The following is a 21,177-nucleotide window of genomic DNA, read 5'->3' as shown; positions in this document are numbered from 1 at the left end:
GGTGCAGCAGACAGTGAGGTAGGCTGAAAATTGGCTGAATGGCTGGGCCCGGAGAGTGGTGCTCAGTGCCACAAAGTCTAGCTGGAGGCCAGCAGCTAGCAGTGTACCCCAGGGGTCAATAGTGGGTCTGATTCTGTTTAACATCTTCATTAATTATCTGGATGAGGGGGTAAATTGTATCATCAGCGAGTTTGCTGAGGATACAAGACAGGGAGGAGTGGCTGATACACCAGAAGGTCATGCTGCCATCCAGTGGGACCTTGGCAGGCTGGAGAAGTGGGCTGCCAGGAACTTCCTCAGTTCAACAAGGAGAAGTGCCAAGTCCTGCACCTGGGGAGGACCAACCCCATGCACCAATACATGCTAGGGGTCACCCAGCTGGAAAGGAGCCTGGCAGGAAAGGACCTGGGGGTCCAGGCAGACACCAAGTTGAACATGATGTTGAACAGCAATGTGCTCTTGCTGCAAAGAAAGCTAATGGGATCCTGGGCTGCGTTAGGAGTGCTGCCAGCAAGTCGAGGGAGATGATCCCCTCTGCTCAGCACCGGTGAGGCCATAGCTGGAGTAGACTGTGCCTGGTGCAACAGAGAGATGGATGTACTGGAGAGAGCCCAGCTAAGGGCCAGAAAGCACAGAGCCCCCATCAGACTCAAAGATGCAGGATAGCAACAAATAAACAATGACCATGTTCCCAATAAAGAAAGCCTTCTGCTTCCTGCAGCACTTTACCTTCACACGTGACCCCCTTCATCCTAGCATATCCCCGGGGACAGGCAGTATCTGCGAGAAAACAGAAGAACGTCAGCAAGGCAAGGGGCTGCCTCCGGCCCTCCCCACCCCAGTGCCACGCAGAGCCTCACCGATCTCGCAGCGCTCACAGGGGCTGCCCCACGCCGCCCCCAGTGTGGCACAGCACTCCGACTTCAGCGTGGCCCCGTTGATGTTCACCTCGCACCGCCCGTCCTGGATGTTCAGCCAGCACGTCCCTTTCATGCTGTCTGTAGGGGCAAAGGCGAGGCGTGAGCGAAGAGCTGCTCCTCGACAGAGGTTCCCAGCCCTGGGGACGCCAGGCTGCCACAAGAAGCAGCTAGGAGAAACTGTCCCCGAGCAGCAGCGTGACTGTTTCTCTCTGGCATCTTTTAGGTTGTGGAAGCAGTTTGCAACACAGATACCAGCCGTGTGGGGCCCCAGAGCCCTGTCCCACTGCTGTGCAGCTGCATTTCTAGCCTCTCTGATTCAATTGTTACTGCATCAGTTCTGTGTCCTGCCCCTTTCCTAGTCCCAGCTTGCTCCTCTTCTGAGCAAAAATAGTCCTTTCTCCCCAGCTGCCCCTGTGATGCTTTTACAAGGCCTGACCATCTAGGAGCGGGAAGCGGGTACCTTCTCATCACCCTGATAAGGATCTACCTCATCTTGATGTGCCTTAATGTCAGCACACTACAAACGCATCTGGTGAGTGAGAACCCACCATCCCGATGCCCTGCAGGATCCCCTGGGACCCCATCTCTGTGCTTTGTCTTGCTGCAGCGCAGCTGGGGATTTCCGTGTCTGCCAGACACCGCTCAGAGCACTGAGCCCGAGACTGCAGCTTTTCAGGTTCCCTGGATGCAGAAGAGATGTTAATCATTACCAACAACCAAGGAAACGCTAGGTGGGAAAGAGGTGTGTCAAAGGATTACCCATCCCTCAGCCAGAAATACAGGACTTGCTTCAGATGAACAGCAAAGGGGTGATGGCGGGCACTGCTTATGTTAGATGCTGTCCCAGAGCTGACTGTAGAAGGTCGCATCCTTACCCACACAGATGGTACCACTGGGGTCCAGCTTGCTGCCTGGGGAGCACTCGCAAGCAAAGGAGCCAGCATTGTTCCTGCAGACGCCGTTCACACAAGGGTTAGAGGTGCATTCATTGATATCTGTGGGAAGAAAGGGACTGTCAGTGTGGTGAGCGCTGCCATGGACCCAGTTTTCTGGGCCGCAGACTGGAGATGAAGAGAAAAGAACATGAAGAAAAATGTTTTTCATCAAGGGGATGGGCACTGACGGCAGACACCATGAAATTAGTGAGCTTCTCCAGGACCGAGGGACTGGATGGACAGAGGGTGGTTGCTGCAGCTCCTGGGGAACGACGGACTCACTTGCTCAGGGCTGCTCCTGGCTAGGATGGGAGCAGCCACAGTGCTGAATATGGCCTTGGTGTACCCGTCTGAACCAGGTGTGAGGCTATGTAGCATTTGCCATTTTCCACCTTCTTTATAGAAAATCAGATTTTTTTTCTCTAAACATTCACGTGCAAAGTGCTAGTTCTCAAATGTTTGAGGAATTTGTGGTCAGGAAACAATTTCCCTCAGTCCAAACTAAGCTTTCAATCAAATGCCCAAAACTTGCAATTTTGGTTAGCTTTTAGCTAAAATTTTGGGGGCCTAGAGGAAATTGTTTTGGTTTTTAGTCACTGAAAAGCCCAGATGTTCTGGGTTTGGATGTCCACTACTTTGAATGAAGTGTGAAATTTCCCCCTAGGAAAAAAAAACAAACCCACAAACCCAAAGCCTGGACCTGCTCCAGTTCAAACCACTGCGGTCTAAAGGGAACCAAGGACACACTAGACCTTGAGCTCCCTCTCAGGCAGGACCTCAGGCCGTAGCTCTTCACAGCTTGTGAAGATGCTCTCTGTTGCCTTCAGGTTCACGTTACCTTCACAGGTGTCCGTCTCTGTCCTGAAGACAAAGCCCTTGGGGCAGGTGCAGGTGTAGCTGCCCGGTGTGTTGCGGCACAGTCCGTTGTCACACAGCAAACGATTGACGGTGCATTCATCGACATCTGTGGGCAGAGAGATGGGGGTGCTGAGCTTCAGCACCAGCATCCACCCTCCTGCTCTGCCCTACAGAGCTCCGGCAGCCCAAGAGGCACAGAAACACAGCACCATCCTCAAAGTGATACAACATGGAGAATATGCTCAATCACGTCAGTACCATCCCCAAAGCCATACAACGTGGAGAATATGCTCAATCACGTATGCGTGGTTTCTCACACAGCATCTCATGCTCTTCCACGTGGACCAGGCAGCTCTCAATGAGGACAGCGCTTGAGGGCATCAGCTGCTGTACCACCTCAGGCTCCTCTGCAGCTGGAGGTCTGCATCTGGCTCCCAGCCTCACAGGGTGCATACGTGCCACCCCCTCCCAACCAGCACTGAGCTCCCTGTGCCCCCCATGGAGCCTGAGCTGCCCTGAACTCACCCACGCAGTTCTTGCCCGTGGGATCTGACTCGTAGCCCAGGTTGCAGATACAGCGGTAGCTCCCACGCAGGTTCTCGCACATGCCGTTGGGGCAGATGTCTGGGTTGAGGGCACATTCATTGATGTCTGCATAGAGAAATTAAAATCAGATGGACCACAGTAAACACAAATACAGAAAACTTCCACTCCCTGATTCTTCATTGCTCCTTGCTGTCCACAGCCAGCTGGGGTACCCTCTGCAGAAGCAGCTGGGCTGGCAGAGGGTCACGGCCACGGCTAGATGGTCACAGCAAAGCTCTTCCCATGGCAAAATCCCTGTATCTCCTAGCCCATCCACGGCCCCCAGGCTGAGAGCTTGCACAGTCTCCTTGGCCACACAACTGCCAGGTTGGATAGGGCCAAAGTAAATTTCCTTTCCCTATTGCTGACATAAAGAACTGTCTGAAAGCAGCTTGGAAAGAGGGAAGTGAGGACCCGTAGCCTCTGCCTGGTTCCTGGCCCTGGAGAACGTGTGGTGGTGGTAGGGCAGGGACAGAGAGGAGTGTTATGTTTGGGTGAGGGACAGGGCCAAGTCCTGCAGGGTGTCAAAACCTCAGCTTCAAAGACTTGCAGAGTGCCTTGGACAAATCTGCCCCAAGCTCAGAGGTTTGTGGACAGTTCTGCAGCAAGGTGTGGTGGGTACCACAGCCTCTGCTGCTCAAGCGCGTGGTGGTTGGGCTCAGGTCTGCAGGGCATCTGGCAGGGAGAGCCAGCCCCTGCCAACAACACCAAGCACGCTGTGCATGCAGAGAGTAACCCAGAAGGGCGGCAGCTGGGTGGGCAGCACCTCTTCCTCTGCATCAGCATCATCTCACTGCCTTTTTGGAGTAACGTGCCCAGGCAAAGAGGTTTTACCCTGGCAAGAACCAGCTTCCCCCCACAACAGGGCAGGTTTGTGTTTGTACAGCAGTGTGCTCCCGGTGCCATAGTGCCAGGTGGCAAGCAGCCCAGCCCAGGGTTTCCCAGACACTGCTGGCCTTTGTCTCCGTGCAGTTGGAGTTGTTACATCCCCAGGGAAATGCAACTCTGGAGAGCACCGAGTGCATACAGTCCTGGCTGCGGGCAGCAATGGGCTGACCAGAGCATGTCTAACTTCAGCTTCTTGCTAGAAAGCATCTTATCATTAGCCTGAGACTGCCTTCGGCCAAGACACCGTGCCCTGGAAGGAAGCCCAAGAAGCCACCAGGGTTTTGCCTCTGGCTCGTTCCCATTTGGAAAGTTTTGAAAGGCCGGAGCTATCTGGCTGCTCTGTGCTCTTCCTGCTGATCTGAGCACTGCCCAGGGCTGGCAGCGCAGCCGCCTGCCTGACCTCCGGCACAGCTGCCTCCCTCAGCGCAGCCCCCTGGGAACACACCCCAACACACGCTCATCACCTCCCTCCCCTGGGAGACCCCGAAGTCTCTTCTCCGGCAGCCGAGGAGCTGGAGGGCAGAGGAGGAAACAAGCGAGAGGACGCAACTGGTCACACTCTTCATTCCCATCAAAGCAGGGAGTAAAGCCAAACCCTGGGTGTGCATCCCCAGAAATGCAGCTCCCACAGGGCGCCAGGAATCAACCACTAGGTTCAACGCACAGCCCTCAGGGATGCTTGCTCAATGTGGGGCTTTAGGGAGGAGAAGAGACACGCAGCGCCCCTCTCCCCCTGCGCCCAAGCTCCCATCCCACCCACAGACACTCACTAGCACAGAGACAGGCTCCTGCGTGCACTTCCACCCACCCGAGCTGCCCTCTGCTTGCTCACAAACAGCTCTCACATCCACGGGCGTGATGTGCTGGCGCTCCAGCACACCCTCCGCAGCGCCAAGTCTCTCACGGCACACGCTCCTACAGTCACACGGATGCATGCACGCTCCAGCAAAAGCAGCTGAAAGAGCTGAGAGTGACATTAGATGTGCCTGTCTGGAATCTGGTCCACGGGATGCACGTACCTCTGCCATCAGCTGTTATTCCAATGCCGCTGCTGCAGAGTGCCTGGAATTCAGCTGTGTAAAAAGCACAACAGAGCCATTAGCTTTTCTAAACAGTTCACGCACGGTGACATTAATACTGGGTAATGCTGGATTTATTGTCTGTCTGTTAGAATGTCATCTGCAGGCTTCCAAGAAGTGTCTGTTTATATTTATGCAACATGTATTTTAGAGCTGATACTCGCAGTTAGTAGTCCAGCACTGTGAGAATCCCTGTAATGAGATCAGCATCAGATTTGTGGATCCAGCCGAAATTTGCTGACTGCATGGCATGCCTTTCCCCCTGCTTATGGCTTTCCCATGTCACCGCCAAGCTTCCCAGGCCACCTCAGGAACCTGTCAGGGACCCAGGATGTCTCTGAGCACCTTCCTGAGGCTTTTTGCCAACTCGGATGGAAGAGGAGCTCACCAGAGTTTTTGGCCGGACAGGGCTGGCAGGGCTCTCCGAAGCCATGGTCTGGGTTAGCACAGCAGCACTCAGACTTGGTGACTGCTCCGGGAAAGGGACGAGCACACGTGCCCTTTTTAATGCCTCCGTAACAGGTGCTGCGCATGTGGGTGTCCACACAGACTCGCCCATCCACCCCGATAGCCAGCCCCCCCAGGCACTCGCAGCGGAAGGAGCCCTCTGTGTTAATGCACCAGCCGTTCATACAGATTCCTGGTGTCTCGCACTCGTCGATGTCTGAAAGAAGAAGCACAAACTGGCTGTTACCTACCCACAGGCAGAAGGGCACACGGGCAGGGGCTTCAGGCTAGCTTGCAGGGGGACTTGGAGACTAAGAGAGCGCCAGGGATGTGGTTTAGAGCATCAGGCCCCTGTGTGCTCTGCTGGCTGCCCCTGGTGGTTCAAGAGAAGGAACAGGGATCTGGGCTTCTTCAGTCTCCTGAGATCCAGCCCCTTCTCAGAGTAGCAGGGTCTGGTCTCTGCTCTGTTAGTGGGGCAGTGACCCACAGAACCCACCCCATGTCACAGCAGCACACCATGGAAATGCAATGTCCCCCTCCTCCTCCTCCTTCTGCCACTCTGCCTTCACGTCCCAACCTTCCTGGCTTTGGGAGGTGGCACACAAGCCATAGTGGAATGTGCTGTAGAGGCTGGGGAAGCTGTGGAGATGACTGCTGCCAGCTCACGTTGGCCATACGGAGCTTCACAGCCCTGCTTAACCTCCTTCAGAAAGGGCATTTAAGCTCCAATTTGTGCTGAAGTAGCAGAGGTGCAAGAACATCTTCCCTTGTGCCCATTCTGCTGAGGGGGTTATTTCTGGTGGCAGAGCAGGAGATGCCTGGCAGCAACCTTGGTTTTTCTCAGCTCCCCTTGGCCTCAGACACATCACAAGTCCCCAGGAACATGGACAGCAGGCTGGGATGAGGGCAGAGACCAAGTCTGGGGACGCACGCACCGACACAGTACCGCCCGTTGGGAGCCAGCACAAAACCAGGCTTGCAGATACATTTGAAGCTGCCATCCTCATTGATACACATCCCGTTGAGGCACATGTTGGTCGTGGCACATTCATCATGATCTGTGGAGGACAAACAGAAAACAGGAGCTGAGCCCGAGGGCTGCAGCAAGACTCCCTTGTGCTCAAAAACTTTCTGTCTCGTATCTTATGGTCAAATTGCTTCTTATGTGGCAGGGGTGCTAATCCTCAAAGCAGAGCTCCCACCGCTTCTCCTCTTGAGAGCTGTCCTGGAGCATCCCTGCTGCTGTTGATACCCTCATCAGCTGGTGCAGCTCGCAGGAGGGCTCAGGCACTGGCTGCTGGAGAATACCCTGCTTCCAGACCCAGCTCTGCTCGTGCTCGGGACCAAAAACCTACAGGAGCACTCCAGGAGCACTAGCATCCTTATAAAAACACCTTCCTATTTCAGTCCTCTCATTTTAAGATGCGCTCTGCCCTAGAAATGAAGGGAGTCTAGCACAGATTAAAGCAACTACAAATCCCCAGGGAGGACATTGTCCCGGCTCAGCCCCAGCCTCCCCAAGGCACACCAGGGAATCCCTTACCAACACAGTTCTTGCCATCAGGGGTGATTTCAAAGCCAGCGTTGCAGATACACTGGAAGCTGCCATCAGTGTTGACACAGCGGCCGTTCCTACACATCACTCCATTCATGATGCACTCATCAATATCTGGCAGGGAAATAAACACAAGAAAGTAGCAGCAGGCGGAGTGGGAAGCAATTTAAGCAGTTTCAGCTTAATATGCTGCATGAGAAAAACAGGTCAGTGCTCTCAGACACTCAGAGCATGCCCTGCTCCAGGATCACACTGTTCCCCTCTGTACCAACTACAGGAGATGGAAAAGATGTGGAAAAAGCTTTCTGGAAGAGGCGTGACATTTATGAGGTGTGGGATCTCAGACCCTCCATGTTGTCTTTGTCAACCTCCTGCCCCAGGGAGCACTTTGCAACTGCAATTATCCTCAGGCTGTTCAAGTCCATGGCAGACAGCAAAAGCCCTCGGACCAAGAGCCAAGGAGTCAGGCCTGCCACAGAGATGTGCTCCCCGTTCCTCAGCAAAAGGAATTCCAGGGCAGAAGCTGGGGTACGACGTGACTGAGGTACGGCAGCAGGGGAGGTGCTGTGCAGCACATCAAGAGGACGATGCCCATGTGCTCTGGGAGACAACTGAATGCTGCTGGGTGAAGGTGAAAGGAAGAGACTGTCTCATGCAGGGGGCTGTTCCTGACCCTTTGTCGAGAGCTGGGGAAGACAGTGTGAGCTCTTTTATGGGCAAATTACAGAAAACCAGTAGCCTGGTCCCAGCAGCAACGGACGATCCAGACACTTTGTAGACTTCTCCTAACGTGGAGAAGTTATCTTGAGAGCAGCCTGGCTGAAAAAGGTCAGAATCACAGAAGGAAACCTGCCCTGAGGCTATGTCAACACAAAAGTTGTGTGTAAGCCCCATGGGACAGTTTTTTGTCCTGGCAGCTAGAGAGGTCACAGCTGAAGAATGACACTCGATTTTGGCACCACACATTCAAAAAGATAAAGGCAAAATGGAGGAAGCTGAGAAGATAAAACCAAGGACAATGAGAAGCTTTGAGTCATTATCAAGGAGAGGAGGCTGAGAGACTTGCATTTGTTTAGTCTAGAAGGGAGATGACAGGGAGGTTACAAGTTGCAGTTTCCTAACATGTAAAAAAATTACAGAACCATAGAATCATTTAGGTTTAGAAAAGACCTTTAAGATCATCAAGTCCAACCATAAACCCAGCGCTGCCAAGGCCACCACTAAACCGTGTCCCCAAGCACCACATCTACACATCTTTTAAATGCCTCCAGGGGTGGTGACTCAACCACCTCCCTGGGCAGCCTGTTCAAGTGCTTGACAATCCTTTTGGTGAGGAAATTTTTCCTAATATCCAGCCTAAACCTCCCCTGGAGACAGCAGTGAGCCAATTTTCACAGCCAGAAAGAGAACCACAAGAAGAATTCTGCTTAAAAGATTTAGTTTGGAAATTAGGAAAGCCTTTTACGTTGTCAGGCAATAGGAGGGTCCTTTGGAAACCCCTTCATCAGAAGCCACCAGACAGGAAAATAATAATAATAAAAAAAAAACAACAGCAAAGGTCAGGCACTGACAGAGAAATGTTCTTTGTGCCTTGTTCACAGGGACATTGCCCTCCCAGCCGTCTTTCCTAGCGGTCCCTCACCTAGAGCACCGTCTTGCTGCGGGACACTGACAGAGCAGCTCTGCCAGAAATCACTACACTGGCACAAACATCCCGCAAAATCCTGTCTTCTGTCAGAACAAACTCTCGTCACCTTTAAATAGAGCTCTGCTCTTGAAAAGGACTCTGTAATTTCCTTGATTGCCACTAGCCAACTTTAGGGTAGACAGAAGTAGAGGGAACTCCTAGACAGTTCTCAGGACACTGCCGGCAGCTCGACACGCTGTTCCGAAGTCCTGTTGCAGCTGGCTGGGAGGGTGGCTGCTCCTAGCGATGCCTCACACTGTTCCCCCTGTACAACCGTTGGTACCTGGGTCCCTGCTAACCCTGCTGGCACTCCTGCAGCAGGCTGTGTCCTCCCAAAAGGAGAGACAGAAAGCACTTACCGATGCAAGCCTGCTTTGTGGGGGTGCTCTGGAAGCCTTCGTGGCACTTGCAGTGGTAGGAGCCAGGTGTGTTCACGCAGTCGCCGTGCACGCAGGGGCTGCTGGAGCACTCGTCCACATCTGCAAGAAGAAAAGCCTAAACCGTGAGTTGTCACTATACACAGCGAGCTACCAGGACACGCAACCAAGGCTGCCTCCTGCGAGCTGCTGAGCCTATCCCTTCAGCTGCAGAGGTCAGCATCCCGAGAGCACGGCCAGCAAGGTCCCTCTGGGTGGCACCTCCCCCCTCAAGTGAATCAACTGCACCCTTCATGGTGTCACCCACGGACTTGCTGAGGGTGTGCTTAACACTGCTACGTATGTCATTGGTGAAGATATCAAACGGTACCGGTCCCAGTATGGACCCTTGAGGGACACCGCTTGTTACCGGACACTGAGCCGTTGACTGGAACTCTCTGGACACAGTCCTCTAGCCAATACCTTATCCATCCAACAGCCCACCTACCAAACCCATGTCACTCCAATTTATAGGTAAAAATGTCATGGGGAACCATTTCAAAGGCCTTACAGAAGTCCACGTAGATGACACCCATAGCTCTTGGCGGTCACTATCATCAAAGGCCCCTGGATTAGTCAGGCACAATCCATCCTCAGTGAAGCCACGCTGGCTGCCTCTAACCTCCTCCATCTTCCACATGCTCCAGTGTATCTTCCCCTCTGAACCGTTTACAGCCATCAGCTGCCACGCTCCTGTGGTCATTAGTCCCACCACATTTCAGCATAGCTTTCTAGCAGCACAGCAGCTTCCAGCTCCTCCTGTTGTTACCCGTGCAGCGTGCACTGGCAGGAGGCACTTCAGCTGGGCTACCCACCCTCTCGCCTTTTCAGAGGAACATGCCCTAACTCCTTTCAGGCATTTCACAGGTGTTCCCCTGTTGGTTCCTAACACATCAGCAGCCCCTGGCTCTTCTCTGTCACTCAGGTGAATTCCATCAGCTCCTGACAGACCTGGCTTCTCAAAGGTAGATCCACGATCATAGAAGCCAAAACCTTGAGCATGGCACCAGGCAGGTATTTGCCTGTTCAGTTCCTCTGGGAGGACAGAGGTGTGCTCCAGACTCTTTTAACATTGCTCTCAGTGACATACAGTCTCTTCTGGTGGTTCTAAGTTGCCTTGTCACAGTGTCATTAGACCCTATATGGAACAGTAGGAGTGGATGATGACCTGGAGGGTTCACCAGTCTTGGTGGCCTCTCAGGGATGCTGCAGGTGTGAGCTCCTGGTGGGCAGCAGCCTCCTCTAGAGATATTGACTGGGTGGCAACTGGGTGCTTTGGTACCCCTCAATAAAGAATCTCAAATTACTAATATTTTACGTGCTTTTCTGGTGGCACTGGTTCTAAGGCACATGGGGGACTGGATCAAGGTTGCATGGTTGGCTTTTTCTGGGTTTTGTTGATTGGTTTTTCTGGCTCTTCTCTCTCCAAACCCAGAGCATCGTGTATCTTACATAGGGGCACTTCAGAGGAAGGTGCTTCCTTCCCCTGGTGCAGAGACAAGGGCCCAGTTTCCTTCATCTAATGAATTACTTGTGTCAGTCAGCTCAAGGTTCAGCTCAGGCTCACCTCCTCCTCGCACCGCCTTAAGGCAGGGCTGTCACTCAGCCTGGGACAGAACACGATACCAGGCATCAATCCCTCACTCACATTCCCAGCGTGCTGCCTGTTGAGTGCCTCTTATAACACAGCTACTTGTTTGAAGGGTTCTTCTAGCTGGGCACACTTCCAGCTAGGACATCCACCACCGCCTTCAGGTGCTAGGGGGACTTCCAGGTGCTGGATGTCCATACAACCTAAGGTCTGGACAGTTATTTCAGCCCTTGGGAGGTCTGCTTGGGTGGAGACATCAGCACAGGAAGGCTGTTCTTTGCAAGTGCGGTGGGTGGACACCGTTTTCTTTCAGCAGGACAGAGTCTCCTTACGGTTTTCAGAAAAAATAGCCCACCTACTGATAAAATGGTAATTCTTTTGAAAGATGCCATCCTTCTAGTTCCTTGCAGACCTCAAGCTTCTGAGCAGTCTTGCACAGCCACCAGCTAGCTGGGGTGACCTCCAGGGCTGCAGCCCAAGCCTGCGGGGTGAGCAGAGCAGGCAGCAGCCCGATAACTGGCAGAGTGCGCTGCCCTTCCTGCTGCTCCCTGGTCGCTGGTGCTCCCCAGGGGCTGCTTACACGGGGCTTCCCGCGGTGTGAACTGCCCACGGTGTCACACCGCCCCGGGGCTGGGACAAGCTACACCGATGGCAATGTTGTGGCTGCCAGAGGAGAGCTGTCACCCTGGGTGTTCCTTGCAGGGCAGACGTACCCTTCCCATCACGCTGCCTCACTGCCTGACATGAGCCCTCTACCTCCAGCCTCTCGTGGGGAGCTCGACCGGGATGGGGGCTGCTGGGGCAGTGGCTCGAGGTGCTGTGAGGAGCAGGCAGGGGGCACAGATGGAGCTGAGCCTACTCACCGATGCACTCTCCGCGCACATCCTGCTTGTACCCCATGTTGCACTCGCAGCGGTAGCTGGATGGGGTGGGAATGCAGCGTCCGTTCAGGCAGAGGTTGGTGAAATGCTTGCAGATGTCAATGGTCTGATTCAAGGTGGCGGTTCCTGGAAAGCACAGAAGCAGCATCAGGTAGGGGATTACAGCTCCCCTGATCGCCCCAGGAGGCAGGGTGACACTGTGACAGATCAGTGATGCTCCTGGGCCCTGAACAACTGTGGGGCTGCGGACACAAACCCAGCTGCCTCAGAAATCTCTGCAGGGTGCTGCGGCACCTGGCATGTCCCTGCCCTACCACCATCACATGTTCTCCAGGGCCAGGAACCTGCCCCACTGACGCACACAAGGTGGCACAGACTCTCGGAACAAGACGGGAATCAATATTTATTGACATCCCGTGCATCTGCACAGGCTGCAGCCCTGAGCAAGGAGCTGTACAGGGATGCACATGAGAGGGGTGTCCAAAGTGGTGGGAAAACCAGTTTTGTTTTGGGGAGGCAGAGCGTGAGGCGGTGATGTGAAAGTTTCATTTCTGTTTGGTAATTAGAAAGATATTCTGCACTGGAGCCTGCCTCAGCTCCCTTGCTCTGCCAGCAGACGCTGTTTGATCTGCTTCTGGGCTCAGCGTCCTGCACAGCATTAGTGTCACATCCCACCACTCCCCTCGTGTCAAAATAAACCCTGTCGCTGTTTAAGAGCGCGGGCGCTCCGCACGGCTCAGAGGAGCAGGCAGACACGCTGCCTGTATTCTGAGACAGGCAGCCAGTTTGGGTCGGCACAGTAAGAAAATAACGTTAATTACCAATGCTTGAACTTCCTGGGCCCATTCCAGGCAGACCTGGGATCCCGCCTTGTCCATTTGCCCCATTTGGTCCGATGCCTCCAGGCCCGTTGAGTCCCGGCCCAACACCATTGGGCCCGAATCCAGGAATTCCTGGAAAGCTCCCAGGGAACCCTGGCACGACTGGGAGTCCTTCGATGCAAAGCCTGCGGTACTCATCTGAAACAAAACAGCTGCCTTAGCGCTTTTCCAAGAGGGCCTGAATCCCCCTCCTGCCTCTGCCAGCGTGTGGGGAGCAGAGGGATGGAGACGGGCTGGCCGGGGGCGCGGAGGGTGGGTGCTGAGGGGAACAGGGCAGATGGGTGACACCCATCTGGTTGACACCTATCCCTGGAGCAGATGATGAGACCCAACTTGCCAGGGGTTGGGCAATGGCCTCTCAGGGTGCGTGGGGCAGCTGGCAGCGTGGGCTCCCTTTGGGCAGGAAAGGACAGGGCGCAGGGGGTGCCCAACACCGCAGAGCTCTGCCCTGCTCAGAGCTGGCGCTGGGAGAGGAGCGGCAGAGGGATGTATCCTCCCCAGGGACTCCTGCTGCCCGCGCTCGCCCTCGTTTGGCCCCAAGGTTCGATTATGGTGGGAGCCAAAGGGAGCTGAAGGGGTAGGAGGAAAAGGATGGATTCCTGCCTTGGCTGGGCTCATCTGGCTCGGCTTCAAATGAGACCCAGGCAGGAGAGCCAGCATCCCCGTGCGACCTTGCCCTGGGTGTTACGTTGATGATTCTCCACGCCAAGCCTGGGGTACCACCAGGGCCACCAGAGCCGTGAGCTGACCGAGCAGCAGGCGGGGGTCCCTTGTGTCACACTTACCAGACCCCCGGACCGGGCACATCTCTGGAGTCTGGCCGATGGCCCAGCAACGCCCCGAGTCACAGCAGCACTGCATCTTGGTGTACTGGCCAGGAAGGTCCCCGGCACAGCGGCCCCCGATCAGAGCAGAGAAGCACGTCCCGATCCGCTGGTCTGCAGGGAGGAAGCAGGGAAGGAGACACGTTCACAACATGTCCAGCGTACGCGCGGTCAGGTCCTGAGTGCCCACTCCCAATGGCATCTCCTCTGGTCATCCAGTGTCCCAACCTGACCCCCCATTCTGCCTCATCCCCCGAGATCTTGAAGTTCTCCAGCATCTCCATCTGGAGCACATTGAGGTGGTGGGGCCAGGCCTCGTTCCCCAGTGTTAGATCTCACATTCCCAGTTAGGCTCCTAAATATTAGAAGCAGCCTGATCGAGAGCCAGAAACAGGCAACAGGTGGGCGATCCCTCTCCATCAGATTCACCACGAGGAGCTGCCTTCCCTGACCTGCAGGAGCAACAAGCTGATCCAGCAGGTTCTGGCTGAATCCACAGAGCAGAAAACAGACGAGATCCACCACCTCATTCCATGCTTCCTCACCTTCCCAGAAATGGGATTATTTACAGGTGTCTCCCTCCTCTCACTACAGCTTCTGCACAAACAAGAGATGTCGGGGACAGGTTCCCCCCCGGACCCACCAGCAGGGGAAGGGAACAGGGAGGTGGTCTGCAGGGGACCACCGCAAACATTGACACTTCTACTACTGGACACCCTGACCCATCACCTCAGTGGGGACAGATAAACTTTTCTGGACTAAATATATTATTCCACAAAACTGCATCCTGAGATGTCCATTCTTGAAGTTCCTCCTCTGAAGTTAGTGTCTGCCCTGCTTATTTCTGTTACGCCTGTGCCCAAGGGTTGGCCATCATGCCCGTACAACAGCACAACAGGCCCTGGACTTGGCCACGTGGAGGGCAGGGTCTTCTCCTCTTTTGGGCTCCTGGACCCAGCCTGATATATTTTCCTCTAACTTCTGCCACTAAAAACATTTCCCTGAGATAAAACGAGTCTCTGCCTGCTATTTTGAGGGTCCCCAGCCACCCCCGCTCTAGGCTGAAGCCTTGGCCACAACCATCCCGTCCCTTGTCCTGCCTTGTGGCGAGACGCAGCTGGCTGACCACGGTGGTCACCCTCTTCCTACACCGCTTCAGTCAGGCTGGGGGTCCGGGTATAACCCTTCCAGCGCCAGCGATCCCCGAAGCAAGGAGCTTTCCACGACCACCCTGTCCGGTGCAGTCCTGCACATCTCATGCCTGGCAAGGACCTGCCTCTCCTTCCCAGAACAGATTTCATGGCACGTGTCCCATGTCCCAGGCTTCCCGTGAGGCAGCATCCCCTGTCAGGTCCCAGTGGTCCCAGCATCTCTCGCTAAGCAAATGGAGCTGTTCCCGATTCCACGTCCCTCCAGCCCGATCGCTCTCATTCCCAGCGGATGCCTGTTTCAGGTCCTGGATTAGTTCCCACAGCCTGGGCTGCGCTGGGAGGAGAAGGAGCCCTGGGTGGTGGTTGAAGCCCACGAGCCCGGCCAAAGCCACAGACACCGAGCCTGGCACCGTGTCTGGTGTGTGCGGCTTCTGGACAGGGCCCAGGAGACTGAGGGTCTTTCACATGTCTAGCAGGCTCTGTCTGGCACCAAGTCCTCTAGGAAAACCTGGAATCTTCCACTCATTCATCTCCCGTCCTTGTTTCTCAAGTAAATTAATGAGGGGGAAAGTCTAGTCTGATTTGTCATTTGTGCCTCTAGACTGACATTAGCCAGCAGGCTGACACTTCCCTGAAATATAATTGAAATTAATTGCATGGAGCCGTTTGATCTGTGGGCTGTGGTTACATTTCTTCTCCAGTCACAGCTCAGTGACTTGCCGGGGACACTGACCCCATTTAAAGCCAGGGTGACCAAACCAGCAGGTCTTTCTCCAGATAACATCCTTCCGACCATTCTGCAGCTCTGAGTTCAGCAGGAACGACTCCCTTTTAGGAAACTTTATCCCCCAAAGAGACTTGCAGAAAGACAGACAGGCTGGGGGAAGGGAACTTGAGTGAGGGGACTGAATGCCACACCGGAGTAGCTCCTACTCCCAGGGAAGGACAAGCCACATGGGCGTTTGGATTATCCCAAGCCCTCAATCCCTGGCACGTGGCACAAGTGCAAAAGCCGTGCCCGCGTCTTGGCAGGTTTCAGCAGATGCAGGAGTGTACAAGAGGGCTGTTTCCACAGCAAAGTGACGGGCTGATGTCACTTGGCATCAGCGTGTAGCCCCCTCTGACTCCAGAAAGAAGCCAGGGCAGGATAGTGGGGCCGTCCATAAAAGATGCACCTCAAACCCGTGATGGGAACTTAAGTGAGGACTTTGGGCTGAGCTTAAATGAACTTCTAGATCTGAGGGTGGTGGCTCAGAATACACCCTTTGGGCATTAGAGGGGACAAAGCCCAGCCATCTCCTTCTGTTCTTCTGTGGGATGTTTGCTGTCCCAAAAGCTGTGAGACAGTGACAGCCAGGCAGTTAATGGGCAAGGAGTGACTTGGAGAACACCGGCTCCTTCCCCACGGCCGGACACGTGCTGACAAGTTTGACAAGGGAGGGAGGTCACAGCAGTTTGTGTGATGGAGGGAACGGTCCAGCCTTTATTCATCTGCACAAATGTTTATTACATTCAGCTGTCTTTGCTGCAGTTTGCAATAATCTCTCTCAGAAATGAAGGTCAGAACTAATTGAAAACTCATCTGGAGCTGCCTTGGGCAGAGAGGGGTGGATGGAAAGAACAGTGGGTCCCTGAAGTCCCCCTGTGACCTCCTGCAGGACCACCCACACGCTGGAGGTAGGAGCACAAAACCCTCGCCGTTTTGTTCTGCCTTCCTCTGCAGCTGTTAAGGGAACAGGTTTGCACAATAACCTCAGTCAATCAGATAACGCTGCGGGCAGGCGAGAAAGGAGGTAAAATTCCACATGAAATTAGACAGCGCACAGAGCGGGGGATGGAGCCACGGGTCCCTCAGAGGTCTCCGATTCAGAGGCTGTGGGTCCTGTGGGGCAGGAGGTGCAGTTTGGATTGCTCAGCATATAGGGACAGGGATGAATCCAGGCTGGAGCTTCCTGGTGGGCTCCCGCAGAGTCTGCGCCCATCCAGGGCTGCGATGCCCTGGGCTGTGTGTCCTGATGCCCAGAAGCCCCCCCACCAGGAGCTGCACCCTCTGAGTGACCACCCAGCACGGCTGAGCTCTGCCATCCCTTTCGGGGGTGGGGGGGGCATCCTCTCTGGGTCTGCACAAGGCATCTAAGACCTGTTGCGCCCCTGCAAGGGATTTTGCAGTTTTCATCCTGATGAAAACCTGGTTTGTTTCTTTGGTGGGGGGGTAAGGAGACAGAGGAATAGAAAGTCCTGGTGCTGCTTCCCAGGGGAGAACATTAAAGGGTATTTCTCTCACTTTGTGTCTTGTCACGCACAGAAACTAAGGAGCTCCAGTGACCAAACCCAAACAAACCAGTGGTTGCAAAAGGCACTTGGCTCTGACTACAAAGGACCTGAGGGTTGTTAGCGCAGAAGGGAGCTGCAACACAGCAGCCTGTAGCCAAAGGTCTCCCACCCAAGATGTCCAGCGGGGCTTGGTTTGCAAGGGAGAAGGGTGCAAACAGGAGCCTCGCACTGTGGTGAGGACAGTCAGTCCGGACCAGTGATGCCAGTTCCTTTGCTGGCAAGTGCTATAATAAATTCACTGCCTCCCTGGCTGTCCACTCTTCTCCAAATTCACCCTCCAGTTCAATGGTTACAAGGCTGAGCTATAAATGCATCCCTGAAATGACCTGATAAAACATGATTCTCTCTAGGGCGAAATGCTTTACAGACGTACAGATGGAATGACGCGCTTTGCAGGCTGGGCTCCTGCACCGGTTCACACCGTGGAGCCACTGTGGAGCTGTTCTGCACCCTCTGGTCCTGGCAGCATCACCCCCTCAGCGCCTTGGGAGCTGCTGGGGGGCTCTGCTCAGGGGCTCTCCCCAGCTCCTTATCAATCTGTTTTGAGCCTGTGACCCTCACACCACTTCCCTTTCGTCATTTCTTGCCCTCATAAATATCTCCTCGTATTTCCTCTTTCCTCTTGCTCTTTCCTCTCCTGGATAATGACCAAAGCAGGCAAAAACCGTTCTCCCAGCAGGAGAAGTCCTCAGTAACACCCTCAGGACCTTCTCTGAGCCCAGGACTTTGCAACGACAAGCAAGATCTGGCCCTACCTGGAACTTCAGGCAGTAAATCTGCCGATGTTGCCCCAGAAGAGATAAGACCCAAATCTCTCAGAGCTTTGCTGCAGTGTCAGGGGAAAAGAGCAAAGAAAACAATGTGCAGGAGTGCTGACTTGCAAGGAACAAGGGAATACCCTGTGCTTGTCTCGAAATCTGAAAGGGCATTTTTCTCATTTGAAAATTATTCTTTTAAGCTGTTCTTGAAAAGCAACCTATTGTACTGAAAAGAAAAACCCCTCAAACTCACAGACTGCTGGAGCAGATCCTTCTGCTGCCTGCAAAACACTAAGCCTGTCTTTTACAAGCATAAATGAATGAAACCGTTATGAACATGTGTGGAACTGGATTCTTTGTGTCAAGCACAGGTGGTTGAATCATTCAATAAATGTTCATTTCAAACTATGACGGACTTTCTCCAGCTCCGCTGCTGTTTGCATTTTACTGAGGAAGGCAGTGAAAGCAGCTAATGAGAATTGGGATCAGCTCAAGCTCAGTGTCTTGCTGTTTCAGCTGCAAAAACTACAGGAGATTATTCAAATGCAATAAGAAGGTGTTTACCTTACTAAAAAGGGAGGGGAAAGGGATGGGAATATATCAAGGCTGCCACCATAAAAGTCACCACACAGCCAGTGCTGGTGCCCCATGATATATGAGACACTGCGGTCACTTCCAGTCTAAATATCTGTGAGGTGGCAGCGTGACAATCTCTTCGGCTCTCTCCTGATGCTGTTTGTGCTCCAAGGGTGGCCACATTATTTATTAATTTTCAATTTTACAAACTGTTTATTTGATTTATTTCATAGGATGTAAATCGTGGGCTTAAACTACCATAAACTCTCCAAATGAGCACTAAACCCCCCTCAAACGATAGAAGTAGAGTTTGCAAAATATGGATCCTGGGGCAACAAGACCCCAACGGCAACTGTGCCACTTGCCAGAAAAAATATTGTCTGTCCCAAAATGTGACAGCACACTAGCACATATATTAGCTCAGGGAAATGGCTGGAGCATGATGTATTGAGTTCAGATGCAGTCATAGTCCACTGCAGCTAACTAAGCTTTGGACTATTTTTAAATCTGGGCTTTCTAGTTTTATTTAGTTTTCATTTCTTGAAGTGCTTGGTTTCAAGGAAAGTGGGGAAATGTCCATATGACTCATCTGGGCTTATGGCAGGGTCTGGGAAACAGGGAGGAAAAGAATTTAATTCCCATTAAAATCTATCAGATTCCCAAACAAGGTGACTGGTATGTTATACTTTACAACATTTTCTTTCTGGAAGTAGAACATGATTAATTTTTACTCCAGGTTCTGTGGATATAAAATAATTTGGAAATTATTTTTTCTTCTGTATTAATTTCCCAGACTTTCAACAGAAAGCTGTACCTGACATTTTCCGTGGCACTAACAGTGGTCTTTGCCTTCGCTGTGACAGTTCCTCTGTACAAAACCTTGCATCCTTGCCTTTTGAAAGGGGAATGAACTTTCTGAACAGCGAGGCAAACCCTGGGATTCATTTTGACTGAAGTAAGTGCCCCTGCTGAGAGCGAGTAAACAGAGAGCTGATCTATTTATCATAGAAACTCTTGTCTGTTACAAAGAGAAATGGACCATCAAATATTTACAAGGCTTGGAAAGGAATTTTGATGTGTTAAACATGCAGGATTCACTCCAGGCTCTCTAGTCCGGAGGCAGGACAGCTAGTCAGTCCGGGGAGAGCTTGCCTGGGCTCCGGCTGGGGGGGAAGCTTTGCAATACAGGCACCCTGAGCCAAACCCAGGGGCGAGCAGGTACCTCGGAGCCGGTGGAGGGGCGCACGGCACCCCACCAAGCCCTTCACGGCGTGGGCAGGGCAGGGACTGCAGGACTGTGATTTCCACACGAGCCTGGGAGTCATTTTGTTGCCAGAACTCAGGTGCTGTGGGAGGAAGGTGGGCCACAGGGTGATATGCGGGAGCTTACGCGGCAGCCTTGTAAACCTGCAGGTTCAGACGGGGCTGTGCTGGGGACGCGCCTCTTTCTCCCCACCGGGTACAGAGGGGTCCGGGCAAGCGGCTCGGCGCAACGCAGCTCACTCCCGAAAGGCTGAGCTCAGTGAGATGAAGCCAATCCACTCCACAGCCCTACTGATTATTAGCTTGGGGCTGCAGGGATTTACGAGCCATGACCTGTGGTCTAAGCAGGAAGGAGGAGGAGATGAGAAAAGTCACCATCTATTTGCACTGGTTTTTCAAACACTTGGAGTAAACCTTTCCCCCCTTCACTTCTGCAAAGCAAGCGGATGAATGCACAGTTGTGGGGTGTTGCCCCTCACTGGGTCCCTCTACTCCAGGAAGGTTTGCAAGCCTGATGTTCCCCTCACAGGGTCCCTCTGCTCCAGGAAGGTTTGCAAGCTTTCCTTGGATGTACAGCCGCCACACCATGTGCTGGCTCTGCAGTTCAATTGTCGGGGGAGCACAGGTGTCTCTCCCCAGCTGTTATCTACTACAGAAGAAAAGGGGCAGCAGCTGAGGTTCTGTGTGTAGGAGCACGAGGACCCTTCCTCAGACAGACCACTATCCCAGCTGGACACCTTCCACCCCAGTGTCCTCAGCAACCCAAACACTTCGAGCCCTGAGACAGTGCAGTCCAAGCTGTGGAGATGGAGAAAGTCCCGGTTTGCAGCAGCATCAAAACCTGTGACTGGGACAGACCACGGCACCCACAGCATTGCAAGGACAGCACATGGAAAAAAGCATATTCCAGCTATTGCAGGAAAAAACGTGCCCTTTGATGGGCAAATCTAGTGCTCACCAGATAGCACTTTGCACATCACCAGGTCTGGATTTCAAAGTGTGGTCTCTCCCTGTATCTGTGCTCCTGAGATCGATTTAGCGTCTTACCAATGCAGCGTGATCCATCAGGGCTGGTCATGAACCCACGTGGACACGTGCAGACGTAGCTGCCTGCTGTGTTGGTGCACTCGCCGCCATCACACACACCAGAGATTGCGCCGCACTCATCCACATCTAGAAAAGAACAAACCAACAGCCATTATTTTATTTTTCCCTGCAAACCACCTCCTTTCCTATCCACAGCACGGATCCAGGACCAGAGCTGGGGTCATAGGGGATGGGAGCTGGTGTTATGGGTTGAGACTGTAAGTGGCCACCTCGCAGCGGGTCAGGATGGCAAACACGAGTCCCCCGGAGGGTGATACCGAGGGTGATGCCGAGAGCTTCATGGAGCCCGCAGGCTGATCTCTGCCGACACTGTAGGTCTGTGGGTGATGTAAACCATCCTGCTCCCTGGAGTACGAAGGGAGCTTCAGGACAGAAACACGTCTGTGCAGGTGCCTGCCTGGCTGGCCAGCAGGGCCCTCCGTGTGACTTGAAGGAAAGCAG

General features: G+C 53.6%; 1 protein-coding gene across 1 annotated transcript in view; it reads right to left on the bottom strand.

The window, feature by feature from the left end:
* The window catches only part of LOC308061783 (fibrillin-2-like), a 146,834-nt gene that overhangs the window by 29,340 nt on the left and 96,317 nt on the right, over nucleotides 1–21,177 (bottom strand). Inside the window, exons 10-23 of the mRNA XM_080382221.1 lie at nucleotides 20,677–20,802; nucleotides 13,509–13,661; nucleotides 12,664–12,861; nucleotides 11,825–11,968; nucleotides 9,314–9,433; nucleotides 7,256–7,381; nucleotides 6,648–6,770; nucleotides 5,654–5,929; nucleotides 5,206–5,259; nucleotides 3,239–3,364; nucleotides 2,694–2,819; nucleotides 1,796–1,915; nucleotides 861–998; nucleotides 730–780 (exon numbers count right to left, since the gene is read on the bottom strand). Coding sequence (XP_080238347.1) covers nucleotides 730–780; nucleotides 861–998; nucleotides 1,796–1,915; nucleotides 2,694–2,819; nucleotides 3,239–3,364; nucleotides 5,206–5,259; nucleotides 5,654–5,929; nucleotides 6,648–6,770; nucleotides 7,256–7,381; nucleotides 9,314–9,433; nucleotides 11,825–11,968; nucleotides 12,664–12,861; nucleotides 13,509–13,661; nucleotides 20,677–20,802 — 1,881 coding nt within the window. The remainder of the gene's footprint in view (nucleotides 1–729; nucleotides 781–860; nucleotides 999–1,795; nucleotides 1,916–2,693; nucleotides 2,820–3,238; nucleotides 3,365–5,205; nucleotides 5,260–5,653; nucleotides 5,930–6,647; nucleotides 6,771–7,255; nucleotides 7,382–9,313; nucleotides 9,434–11,824; nucleotides 11,969–12,663; nucleotides 12,862–13,508; nucleotides 13,662–20,676; nucleotides 20,803–21,177) is intronic.

The sequence above is a fragment of the Falco punctatus genome (assembly GCF_963210335.1).
Source record: "Falco punctatus genome assembly, chromosome: 4".
Lineage (NCBI taxonomy): Eukaryota > Metazoa > Chordata > Aves > Falconiformes > Falconidae > Falco > Falco punctatus.
This window is presented reverse-complemented; position numbering and strand designations above follow the sequence as displayed.